This window comes from Gopherus evgoodei, chromosome 5 (assembly GCF_007399415.2).
Source record: "Gopherus evgoodei ecotype Sinaloan lineage chromosome 5, rGopEvg1_v1.p, whole genome shotgun sequence".
In the NCBI taxonomy this organism is placed as follows: domain Eukaryota; kingdom Metazoa; phylum Chordata; order Testudines; family Testudinidae; genus Gopherus; species Gopherus evgoodei.
In genome coordinates this window covers 44,963,110-44,976,896 of record NC_044326.1, presented here as the reverse complement: position 1 = coordinate 44,976,896, position 13,787 = coordinate 44,963,110, and the positions used below count along the sequence as shown (strand labels likewise).

The window sequence follows — 13,787 nt, the reverse complement described above, 5'->3', positions numbered from 1 at the left end:
CCTGGGCCTTCCTGCTACATCTGACAAAAAGATTCCCAGTTAGTGCCAAATGTGTACTCCTCAGGGAATTCTGCACCTAAAACCATAAAAATTCGGCACACAATATTTTAAGATTTTTCAAATTTATGCACATTTTATTTGTCAGTAAATAAATGTGGAGGCACCAGCATGGCAGTGGGGAACATAGGCCACTTGCTGACTGGAGGTGAGAGATCATCCTGCAGGCCCTCCTCTCGCCTCCGGGACAAGGACTCGGCAGTAAGGCTGCACCCAATTTTGACACAAAGCAAGGGCTGGATCTGCCCCAGAAACACTCCAGAGCCCCATGGGGAAACAAAGAAATCTGCAGGGGACATGAATTCTGCACATGCACAGAGGCACAGAATTCCCCCAGGAGTAAATGTAGGGGTGATTTCTCTGATGTGGTCACTGACTTACTGGGAATGGCATGGATACCTCCAGACTAATTTTTTATAGGACACCATACAGCCATTAGATGGTAACAACTTCTGTCACTATCAGCCTGGGCTACATTACAACTGGCAACCTGGAAGAAAAGCTCTGTACTCCATTACTAGTCATTTTAGCCTCCCAGTCCACATGTTCTCATTAGTAAATAATACACAAGAACATCATATATTAATGTAAGGATTGGCTGCAAAATAAGGGGTGAAATGATGACCATTGAAATCAATGGGAATTTTGGCAATGACGCCAGGGCAGCCAGGATTTCATCCAAGGTCTGTAAAGGGGAAGCAAAGCCATGAAAGTCAGGAATTTCAAAATAAAGGCAGGTATTCCATCCTTATCCAACACTACATTTTGCTCATTTTCTTAGAACAGCATTGAGTTACACACAGTCTCAACTTTACTTTGATATTGGTGTCCTCTTGTGACATTGTTTCACAACTTCAAGATTGAGACTTTTTTCCTGCATGTTGTTATTGATTTGTATTACTCTGGCTCCTAGGAGCCCCAATCATGGACCAGTACCGCACTGTGCTATGCACTGTACAAACACAGAACAAAAATATAGATTGGATTAGGTATAAAACAAGACACAGTTGATCACAGACAGTGGAGTACAAGGAAATAATGAGACAAAACTGGTCAACATAATAGGCAGCTTCAGCGTGGACATCATGGAGAAAGAAAATCATGAGATAGCTTTGTAGAGATTTACAGGGAGCTTCTCCCAAACGTGAGAGACATCATGGGAGAAAGCACAAAGGTGGTTGTTTGAAAATGTAACAAGTGAGTGAGGGAAGCTGGCATCATTGGCCAAGCCGAGATGGGAGTCAACATCTCGATAGTGAATGAGAGACGATAGGTAAGGGGAGATGTGAAGAGCGTTGAAAGTAAAGACAAATAGCTTATGTGTGAATGCCAGAACCCTGTGGAACCCTGAGATGGTGTGTCCACTCCACAAAACTCTGAGTAGCTTAATGTGGGCCAGAAGGGGTCAATTAGTTTTATATTCTGCACCTGGAGGGGAAATAAGGATTGATAAGGCCTAATGGCAGATGAAGCCCCTTTGGGGGAAGAATTTGAGTCTGGAAGTGAAAGCAAGAAGAGGAGACAAGTGGAGGCAAGTGAAGCATGGAAAGAATCAACATGAATGGATACATCAGACTTAATTAGTTTTCCCAGCACTCAACCAAAGGGCCATTAAGGAACATCTCATTCCTCTTCTCACATCCTCATCCCACCACCTGGGACTTAATTTAATTATTTAACTTCATTTGCCTCTTATTTCTCTTTATTGTTTCTTTATCTCTAGTAAGTATCTGACAATCAACTTATATTGGAAACATAGGGTTTGTTAAAGGTGATTTACAAACAGATATAAGCAGAAAAAATATAAAGCATCAATTTTCTAGACATGCTATGCATATAGCACAGAACTGTATGCATGTGTCTATACTGGGAAAAATCAAAGCTGTAAACTTTACTGGTACAGCTCTGACAGTGGTAGAAGATGTAGCGGAAACAAGACTCGGACACTTTTATCATGCAGTTGTGGTGTTAGGCTTCAGCCAAAGGGACAGCATGTGATATGCCTCTTGCTTCATTGACAGGCTTGCCACATACTACCAAATGCTGCATTCCTCACTGTGTCCTGGTACACTATACATTAGCCAGTCCTCTTGCAATGATGTCTTATATACAGCTTATATTTTAGTGATTCAAAACATTTTAATTATCTTAGGCTGAAAAATGAAGGGGCACTACATTACTGAAAAAATAAGGTCAAATTCTAATTGCACTTACTTCAGAGGGTCCAGTTTCCTTGAACCAGCAGGTATAAAGTATTATCCAGCTTCTTATATTATGCTGCCATAAGCAGCTATCCCATTACATACTATTGGCTTATATGGGGTGCTAATTTTGGGTAAAAATTATCCAGTCTGATCTACCATAGAATAAGTCTTTCATATTATCTCTTGAAACCATAATATATCAGTAAAATATGTATGTGTTCCAGGTGTTATTCACAGTTAGGCAAAAGATGAGTGAACATCACAATGAGGCTGTTGTTAAGGAGGCCATTTTATATTCTGAAGTCAAGGTGAGGCACCTTGCATAATCAAACAATTCTACCCTCTCCCCTCACAATTCCTCCGAACTGGCTATTGTCTGAACATTACCAAGTACTTCTGAAAAGCAGCTCTACAAACTATTCCCATTGCCAGCTCTTCATAGCGAAACCTTTATAAATGAACACAATCTAGTTCTGCTCACTTGTTTGACCATGTGTAGACATCCTTAAAAATTTCAGCATAATCACTTTTTTTACTCAAAAGATTTGCATCTGGACTTAATTTTATTTTTAAATGTCTAAAGACATCAAGTTACTGGACTAACGACTTAAAAATTTATTGTGCACTTATCAGTTACAGAGTGGAAAAGTGTCTGAACCTGAAATAGTTTTTCCCTAAACCTAATAAACAAATGGATTTAAATTAAATTACAAAATAAAATTTGTTTGCAGACTGAGAACTTGGCTGCTAACAGTGTCTTTCATTGGATAGAGGTCTGTAGTGTTGTTTGGTACCATATCCAAATAAAATAGTCTCCCTCATAAATCAGTGTCTACATCAGTTTGCTTCTAGAAGGATGTCACAAATACAAGATTATGTATTATGAAATCTGTTGATAGAAGTAATCGTGATGTCAAATTCAGCCATACAAAATTCACTACAAGATCTAGTAGGACAGGAATGTGGCTGAGAGTGAAATATGTTTTGTTCAAACAAGTTTCTTTTGTGATTAGTAATTTATGACAAGCAAATAGTGGATTCTTTTTTAAAACAGAGACAACATCTCAAAGTCCAGATCTGCACCTGAACTTTGCTGCTGTATCTACATGGTACCTATAATAGCTTAAACCATAATGCTGGAGTTTAACATTCTCAAATGTTATGAAAGTTGGGATCTGGATGCATATTTGAACTTTATGATTTGGGGCCATCTTTAAGTTTAATATAGCTGAAAGTTTACCCCAGTATCAAAATGTATCTTTAAAACCATTCTCTCTTTCTTTCTTTCTTTCCCTCATGGAATTACACAGTATGTCTTGAACTTCAAAGACTCAGCAAATCAGCTGCCATAAGTGACTGCTAGCACTCTTTCTACGGGAAGGCAAATTCTTGGGTTTGAGTCATTCTATGTTTTTAATGTGGCATGTCACATGCTACATTTAACAACAGCCAACACAGAGGACTCTGTCTGCAAAAATCTGTGCTACTGTTGCTTATCAAAACCAATAGGTGTCACTAACAGAATGAGGAAAAATAGAAAACTATGTGTGGGACAGGGGAAACAAATGTTGAATTTGTAGCAGGATTAAGTATTATTATCATTATTTACATGTAATACAGAATGCAAACTTTTAACCTTCAGAAAGTTTTCCACTACTTAGGCCTTATAAAGGGACACTATCAAGATGAAACTTGTAACACAGAAATTATTATTTTAAATGCACGTTAGAGCTAAAGAATCATTACCATTTCTGCCATTTATTTACTTTTTGCATTTTTTAAAGTTTAGATAATGAACCTAGACTTGTCAATTTAACTTTTGCTAGTAGGCGTTTTACTGTTTGCTTCTCATGTAGTAACATTTCCAATGGTACAGGGTAACGTAAAATAAAAATAAACACTGTTTGAGTTGAAAGAAATGTAACAAACAAGACTTCCTACTCATATTGTTTTGTAAAGTGTTCTTTAAACCAAGCCTAAATGTTGGGCCTAAGCTCTTTATGGCAGGGATCATCTTCTGTTCTGTGGTTGTACTACACTGAGCACAATAAGCCACAGGCCCATGACTTGGTGCTACTGCAATACAAATAATTACTAACAATTAACATAGCCAACAGTATCTCCTTTAAAGAAACACTGAATGTTTTAAAAGTACTGAATTTGTATACAAACCTTGTAAAACCTTATTAATGAAGTTCTTCATCATGTAGATGGCTGTGGTGTCTTCTGTTTTCACATGACTGTCAGTGAACCAACCATTCTCTGCAATCAGGATTCTGGGATTGGTGTATTCCAGTTTAATCCAATTCAGTACTTCCCTCAAATTGAGTGACAAATTTTGTCCCATTTTAGCTAGTGTGTTTGGAGGCTTAAAATTATTAGGACCAAAGGAAAATGCAAAGAAGTCAGCTGTTCCTTTTATATAGTTTTTCTCAGCCTCAGTAAAGTTGGGCAGAAAAGAATATAATTTATTTTTCAGTTCTTCTGGGTAATCCCCATCCCCATGAATGGGCTTGGCAAACCATCCTAGCACTCTCTCCATGGACTGCTGACACTTATTAATGTCCAAAGTATCATCTGATTTGTTAGGTTCGATCCAGTGGGATCCCAAGGTTATTGACAAAAAACCCTTCTGATGTGGCCGAAAGCGTGTGTTGTAGTTATGCCAAACTTTTGCATGAGCCTAATGAGCAAAACAAACAAACAAAACACACCATTAAATTCTGATTCTCTAAAAGTCATAAGGCATTTATATAATAATGTGATTTACAGTGGTCTCTTAGCAACATTAATGAACAGCATAGGTACAGACAGGTACATTAATTATACTGTTGGAATATAGTCACTAATCTCAATAATGTTGAGATTTTAAATATATCAGTAATTAATGTGTCTTTCTCCTTAGCAAAAGTTACACGAGTTAGGAGTCTCCAATTAGTTTTCATGAGATAGCATTATCTGACTACTATCCTATCAACCTGAGGGATACCTGGGCATACAAATCATTTGCTGGGCACACAAATCATTCCTGTTAGCCTGCTCCTCTTGGGATACACTTCAACAGGTCTACTCTTCACTTAATTGGGCAACAACTCTGTGTATAAGTGCTCACTGATAGAGGTAAGTTTTGCTCAGTGTGTAAACCTTAATAATTAAAGAAAGGCCCAAGCTGCAAAGTTTGGACTCAGATTTCAACTTCCCCAAAGTTTGGAGGAGTTTTGATCCAGGATTGTGGTTCATGCCCATCCCTGCTTTAAACTTTCTGTAATCACAACTTATCTGACAATGCATGAGGTATGAGGCAAAACAAAATGCAACTTTTTCCTCATGCATGTTGGCTCTGCAGTACTGAAGTAATATCATATTGGTTTTACCAGTAAAGTAACAAGATATGGCTCAGAAGATACATAAGTAGCACTCAGAATGGAACAATATTGAAGTCCGTAGGAGTTTTACTAATTACTTCAATGGCAATCAAATGGCACACTGGCACCTTAAGTCAATTTTCTGAATGTGATCACATTTGAAAGATGCATATTATGCAGCACGTACCAGGATGATCTTAATATGCCATGACAACTCATTCCATGTTCATCATTTAAATAAGATATGAATATAATCAAACTTTGTCTATGATCTATGTATGAAAAACCATATATGAGAATTTAATATTATCTGAGTCAGATGGGGACTATGAAAATTATTCAGATAAACACAGTTCTGGATAAAGGAGGGTCTTTCCAATGGATTTGACATACATGAAGGCATTTGACCTCTACTCAGATAAAGGAGTTTGCCAGATAATTGCGTTTACTTTGTTTCTCAAGTGTGGATCTTTACTTTGCTCTGAAAAAAACTGCACTGTTTACACGCAGAGAAAATACTAACAGATATGAAACTCTTATAGTTCTGAGTTAAACCGGCATAATTAGCAAACAAAATAATTCTGCTTAGAAACAAAGTAATTTTCGTTAAACAATGTCAGATATTTGACACCTATTTTGGAACAAAACACACTGCTAGACTCAAAGTGACTGGTATGAGAGTCAAATAAATGCTTGGGTAAGTTAAAGAACACTAGAGAAGACAGTTCAGTGAAATCTTGTATATCAGCTGTTTTATGGTTGTCCAAGGCCACCATCTCTCTGTCATAACATTGATACAAGGTCTATCTTTAGAAACACTGATAAAACTTAACATTAATCTCTGAAATGCAGAATCCGTAGCTAAATGGGGAAGTCAGCAAAACAGTATTCAGGAGGCAAATTTAAAGATACAGTCTAATATAATGTCAGTGTTCTCTTAAGATTCCAGTTAGAGAATATCACATCTACAATACATTATTCATTGATATCACAAAAACCACTATCACAACTGATGCTAGCTGGCACCCTTGGCAGAGAGGTCAATGTGTAGGTAGGAATATAGACCAAACTACTCTCTTAGAGCTTGTCTAAACTTAAAATGCTGCAGGAGCACAGCTCCATTGCTGCAGCTATGTCACCATAGTACTTCAGTGTAGATGCTACCTAAGCTTATGGGAGGGATTCTCCTGTTGGCGTAGGTAATACATCTCCCCAAATGGCAGTAGCTACGTCAATGGAAAAATTATTCCATTGACCTAGTGCTGTGTCTATATGGGGACTTAGGTCGGCTTAACAATGCTGCCTCAAGAGTGTGGATTTTTCACAGCCCTAACCAACGTAGTTAAAGTGACCTTATTTTCTAGCATAGACTAGGCCTTACTCTCTTCCAGGTGTCCCTCTAGCTCAGGGTTGGACAGTATGGGAAGGCTTGCTTTGCCACTGACCTGTTTAGTACATGTTTTGTGGCAATTTCCATTGCAGTCAGTCTGACACCTTTTTCAAACACTATCTTCACTCACAGTTATTACTAAAAATAGTTGTTTTTACAACATTTTACAAGAAAATGCCTGCAGAAGTTGGCAGTGTATACTCACTATTATGAATCATGACACTATCCATGAAATTAAGTGCATAAGAACAGTGTAAACACATCTCTATATGTAGAGATGGAGAGAAAGGGAATGTTAAAAAATAACGCACAGCTAAAATGCAGTGGTTCATGGTAAAATGCAATGATGGAGAATTTATTATATGCATATGATTTTTCAGAAGGCTGGCTAGAAACAAAAAAAATGTGCTACTACTATTCAAAAGCCTTGTCTACCCTGGGGATTTCAGCCACTGGTACCAGTTACCAGTGTATTTTACTGATGTTAAACCCCTAATTTAGATAGGCAAAACCATTATAAGCCAGGATTTTCACTGGTGCAGCTTTACTCTAATTTCAGTCAGGGGTAAACTGCATTGGTATGAATTGCGGCTTAGCCCGCCGACACTAGAAGTTTTTACTGGTGCAATGGGGACAACAGTATCTGCCTAATCGGAGACTGTTGTGAGGCTTGATTCATTAATGTTTGTAAAGCAATTAAAATCTGCCGATAGGTGTTATATAAATAATAAATTGATTCCATCCATAATGCCATTTTGCAGTCTTGCAGCGCTATGGATTAAACATAAAATAAATATCAGTTTTAAAAGTTAGATCACACAAAACATTGGCTGTTTTGAGTAAATATTGACTAATCTTTTTTCAGTTAGAGTTTAATACCTAATCTTTCATTTGCCTTTTAGATCAAGGCTAAACATCAAGGCTAAGTACACAATGGAGGTAACATCAATACTGTGCATTTTATTCTAGGCGCATGTGACATTAATTTCAGCACATTTTCCTGATATGAATGTAGCAAACAGACAATGGACTTGAAGTCAAATACAATGTTAAATTAGTTAATATAAACCCATTAAGAATGCTTAGTCTACATTAGCCTGTTTAATAAAATAAGGAAAGCAATGTTATATGTATTCATTTCTTAGCTTTACAGATCGCTGTCTGATAATCATGTTCTGTAAGTCCTTTACCATGCTGTCTAAGGCCCTGATCCTACACTGAACCTTGTGCAGGTGCAGGGGGCTGCTCCTGCAAACTCACTGTAGGACTGAGGCCTTCATTCATCTATTCCCATATGATTTGTTATAGTCAGATTATTTTCCTTAAACACTTTGGCAATCAGCAGAGAAGAAAGCATCACTGCTGATGCTAATTTACATTAGTGCACAAAAGGCATGAACAGTTTAGAATAAGAATTAGAATGAAAAATACAAGCATGACTTTTTAAAATTGGTTTAACAAAAATTATTCAGTTATTGTGTTTTGCTTTCTTTTTGAAACTGTAAAGAGGCAGAACAAAGAACCTGACTGGATAGATGATATTTCTGATATTTGTTACCTCTTTTTGACACAACAAGCAACTAGTCTAAGGCTATGTCTACACTACAGACCTTACAGCAGCGCAGCTACGGCGGTAGAGCTGTGCCACTGTAAAGTCTCCTGTGTAGCTGCTCTATGCTGGCGAGAGAGCGCTCTCCCATAGGCATAATTAAACCATCCCCAACGAACACACCGGCGCTTTTGTCGGTGAAACTTATGTCAGTCGGTAGAGGGGGAGAAGGAGGGAAATCACACCCGTGACTGACAAAAGTTTTGTCGACAACAGAGCTAGTGTAGACAAAACCTGAGTTTCAGGGGTTGTTGGTTGTTCTAACTGGCAGTAGAAATTGACAATAGAGTCTACTATTTTCTCTGAAGCAATCTTGTTTATTTACCAGGAATATACAAAGTCCTACTTCTGTAAATGCAGGAGGAACTAAAAACAAAAGGTTAATTGGTTTATAGATCCAAGCTTCTTTCCGCCAACATCCCCAACCTAGAACCTCTCTCTGTGTTTCTCCCAGAAATGCACTGCTTCCAGATGCTGCTTGGTTTTCCCTTTTTGGTCTCTAAGTCTCTCTCTAACCATGGCTACACTTGCAAGTTAGAGCACATTAACACCGCGCCAGGTGCCCTAACTCCCAACCTGTCCACACTGGCAAGGCACTTACAGCGCCTGAACTCTGGAGTGTTCCTGATAACCAGGGCTGGCTCCAGCTTTTTTGCCACCTCTTGCAGCAAAGAGAAAAGAAAAAAACAACAACCGTGATCGGCGGCACTTTGGCAGCTGCTCTCCCGCGCCGCTTCATTCTTCAGCAGCAATTCGGTGGCCAGTCCTTCCCTCCGAGAGGGACCGAGGGACCTGCTGCCGAATTGCCGCTGAAGACCCAGACGGGCTGCCCTCTTCCATGGGCTGTCCCAAGCACCAGCTTGCTGTGCTGGTGTCTGGAGCTGGCCCTCCTGGTAATCCACCGCCACGAGAAGCATAATGCTTGTTGCGCCTCGGCTGAAACTCCCCAGCGTCAGTGTGAACGAGGTGTTGCATTACTATGCTTCGACCAGCCTCTGGAAATGTCCCATCATCCCCTTAAGTCAAGTGGCCAATCTTGTCATTGTTTTGGAATCAGCTATAAGAATGTGAATATCCCCTTTTAAAGCTCTGTTTCTGACAGCTGGCATGCTTATCTGCTCTGGGACAAAGAAAGCCATTGGTGTGGAATGTTGCTTGCTGTGAGTGTGTGAGAGAGAGGCGGGAGGAAGAGGGGTCTGAACTTACAAGACAGCCTGCTGTGACACACTCAGCACCCAAAAAACCCACTCTCTCTCTCTCTCTCTCCACATATACACAACACACTCCCTGTCACACTCCACCCCACCCCCCGCATTTGAAAAGCACGTTGCAGCCACTTGAACACTGAGATAGCTACCACAATGAACTGCTCTTTGTGGCGTTGCAAGAGCTGCTAATGTGGCCACGCCAGTGCACTTCCAGCGGAGAGTGTAAACACTACGCAACGTTTTCCCTGCTGCGGTCTCCGAAGGCTGGAAACTCCCAGCGCTCTACATCTGCAAGTGTAGCTATGCCCTCAGTTTCTTGTCTGCACTCCAGCTTGTCTTTTTCACATACACAATCCACACTCACCTACTCAGAACAATAGCCGTGGAACCCTCCACCCACATGGTGCTAGATTTTGGGCAGATTTCATTATGCCTTATAGTAGGTTGGGCCTCTTTAACTGTCTCTTTCAGCTACACTTAATGAAGGGCGTGTTCACACTCATCCGTTTCAATGTATCATTAGTTATAAATATTAGGACTTGTCTGTATTGGCAAGTTTCTGCACATTAAAGCAGCTTTCTGCGGTGTAACCCCTGAGGTGTACACACTATCAAGCCACAAACTGCGCAGTTGCAGCGCTGTAAAAAAACCATGCCGACGAGAGACATACACCTTTCTGAGCAGGGGCTACAGTGCTGTGGTACTAGTGTAGACACTCTGGTTGATTACAGCCCTGTGATTGGCCTCCGGGAGGTGTCCCAAAATGCCAGTTCTCACCTGTCTAGTCATCGGTTTGAACTCTACTGTCCTGCCCTCAGGTGACCAACTGTGAGCCCCACCCCTTAAATTCCTTGGGAATTTTGAAAGTCCTCTTCCTGTTTATTCAGTGACGCATGCAGTGGTCTCAGCACATCTTTCCAGGTGACCATGCCTGCTCCACGCACCAGGCAATCCCCCACTTGGGGCAATGCCAAGCAGCTGGACCTCATCAGCATTTGGGGAAAGGACACTGTCCAGTCCCAGCTGTGCTCCAGCCATAGGAATTATGACAGATTTAATGATGCATGACAGAAAGGGACCATGACCAGGACACCCTGCAGTGCAGGGTCAAAGTGAAGGAGCTGCAGAACACTTACCACAAGCTGCAGGAGGCAAACCACCATTCCGGTGCTGCACCCACGAGCTGCTAGTTCTACAAAGAGCTGGACACAATACTCGGGTGGCGAACCCACCTCCACTGCAAAGGCCACTGTGGATACTTTGGTGACTCATGTGCCAGTCAAAAGTGGACTGAGCCAGGAAGAGGAAATCTTGGACGAGGATGTGGAGGGCGATGGGGACCCAGAGGCAGAGGATGACTCAGGGTTCAGAGATGCATCCAGCCAGGAGCTGTTCTCTACCCCAGAGGAGGCTAGCCAGTCACAGCTCTTGGACCTTGGCAAAGTGCAAACAGGAGAGGACGCCCCTGGTAAGTGGCTTTGATTTTGAGAATTGCTGAAGCGAGTTGTTGGGGGCAGGAGGGTTGCAGAAAGCAGGCTTGTGTCTGTATGATGTGCATACCACCACATGCCTAGTCTGAGAGGCAGAACAGGGTGCTGATTGACTCCCTCTCATGGGAATCTGCCTCAGATCTCCACAAAACTTTCCTGGAGATACTGGGCAATCTGCTGCTGCAGGTTCTTTGGCAGAGATGCTTTGTTTCTTGCCCCATTAAGGGTCTTTCCTGTGCCACTCTGCGTCACTAGTGGGGGTGGGTGGGGACTGTTGCTGCACACAGGTGAGTTGCATAAGGGCCAGGGTGGAAGCCACAATCTTGGAGAAGACCCTCCCTTGATTCCCTGCTCACCCTCAGCAGCGAGATATCCTCCATAATGAACAGAGCCTGTGGAAAATGTGGGGACAGTAATGATTATAAGGATCCCCCCTACAATACTGGCTCTCCCCAGAAGCCATGCGCCCAGTGTACAGTATGGTCCTGGAACACTGATTTCCCCTGCCCCTGGATCTTGTGGCTCATGTGTGTTTGCCTGAGGTCAGCCAGTTAGTGATAGGTGCATGGGAGGCAAGTTTGTAGAAATTTTGGTGGTGCCCAGAACCCACCCCCCCAACTCTGCCCCCTCAAACTCCGCCTCCACCTGCCTAAGGCTCTGGGTGGGGCTTCAGGGGGGAGGTCTGGGGTGCAGGTCCTGGGCTGGGAATTAGGGTGCAGGAGAGGTGCAGGCTTTGGGAAGGAGTTTGGGTGTGGGTGCCGGCTCCGGGCTGGGCCAGGGGGTGGGTGTGCAGGAGGGGGTGAGGGCTGCAGGCTTTGGGACGGAGTTTGGGTGCAGGCTCTGGGCTGGTGGTGGGGGTGTAGGAAGGGGTGAGGGGTGCAGGCTCTGGGAGGGATTTTGGGTGCTGGGTGCAGGCTCTGGACTGGGGCAGGAGGTGGGTGTGCAGGAGGGGGGGAGGGGTGCAGGCTTTGGGATGGAGTTTGGGTGCAGGCTCGGCTAGCGGTGTAGTGTAGGAAGGGGGAGGTGGTGCACGCTGGGGCAGAGGCTCAGGGTGCAGGGGAATGAGGGTTGGGGCTGAAGATGAGGGGTTCATGATGAGAGGGGGCTCAGAGCTGGGGCAGAGGCTCAGGGTGCAGGGGAATGAGGGTTGGGGCTGAGGATGAGGGGTTCGTGCTGCAGGGGGGCTTAGGGCTGGGGCAGAGGATCAGGGTGCAGGGAGATGAGGGCTCTGGCTGGGGATGAGGGGTTTGGGGCGCTGGAGAGGCTCAGGGCTAGGGCAGAAGAGCAGGGTAAGGGCAGCCTGCCCTGCCATTAGCGGATGGCAGGCGCTAGGATCCTGGGGCAGCAGACAGCAGTTCTGCTGGGAGCCATTCTCTGGCAGCAGGAGCAGAGCAGGCAGGGACGCGGCAGAGGGGGGACGCAGGGGGAGGGGAGGAAGGCGGAGACCAGGACCCGCTCCAGACAGGGACGTGGCGGGGTGGTGTGGGGAGACCCACGGGGGCCGGGACCCGCTCCAGGCAGGGACGCAGCGGGGCGGTGGGGGGAGACCTGCGAGGGCCGGGACCCGATCTAGGCAGCGCCGGGGGAGAGACCCAGCTCCAAATATTGCTGGAGCAGGGCACCCGGCCCTGAATATTCCTGGAGCCCGGGCACCTCGAGCCCATGTAACCTGCAGCCTATGGACAGGTATGTGAACAGTGACTGTGTTTTAAAGCACTGAATCAGTGTAGTGTTGCAAACAATACTGCTTCTGTAAAATGTTGCATTTTGGCTTCTCAGATATGACCTTGGGAGCTCAGCCTCCCTCTTTGTTATTGCCGGCTGAATGGCTGCGCAGAATTAGAAGGCAGACATGAGGAACTAAAGAGGATTTTCTGCATGATGTCATGATGCACTCCGCGGCCAAAAAACAAGAATTGAAGGAGTGGCGGGACAGCGAGAAGAGAGACTGAAAGGAAAATGTGGCACACCAGAACAAAGCCACAGAGCAGCTCTTAAAGGTTATGGAGCACCAAGAGGACACACTCCAGGCACTACTAGCACTGCAAACCAAGCAGCTCCGTGCCCGCCATCCTGCAGCTGCCATCGCAAAACTTTTTCCCATGTGCCCCGCAGACACTGCCAAAACAACTATCAATTTCCTGGCTCCAGTCTGTACCTGCTGCATTCCACTCCTGCCTCGGCACAGTTCAGCCCTGTGGACTCCCAGTAGCCACTGCACTCAACACCTGTCCCTCTGCAGTTTAGCTCTGATGAAGTACAGTACCCGCTGCACTATACTCCAAAGGACAAGGTTGCATAGGATACCTAGACATACACAAATCTTTAACCATCCTGGGACCCCACCTCCTCCTGGGACCATCCCTTCCCCCATCCGCCACAGTTCCAATGTGTTTTTTTGTTTGTTTGTTTGTCTCTCCCCTCCAGTTACTGTTTTTTAATAAAAGAATTTTTTTTGGTTTGA

General features: G+C 43.5%; 1 protein-coding gene across 1 annotated transcript in view; it reads right to left on the bottom strand.

The window, feature by feature from the left end:
• Positions 1-13,787, bottom strand: part of KLB (klotho beta) — a 46,766-nt gene that overhangs the window by 22,475 nt on the left and 10,504 nt on the right. The window contains exon 2 of the mRNA XM_030565149.1: positions 4,434-4,944. Coding sequence (XP_030421009.1) covers positions 4,434-4,944 — 511 coding nt within the window. The remainder of the gene's footprint in view (positions 1-4,433; positions 4,945-13,787) is intronic.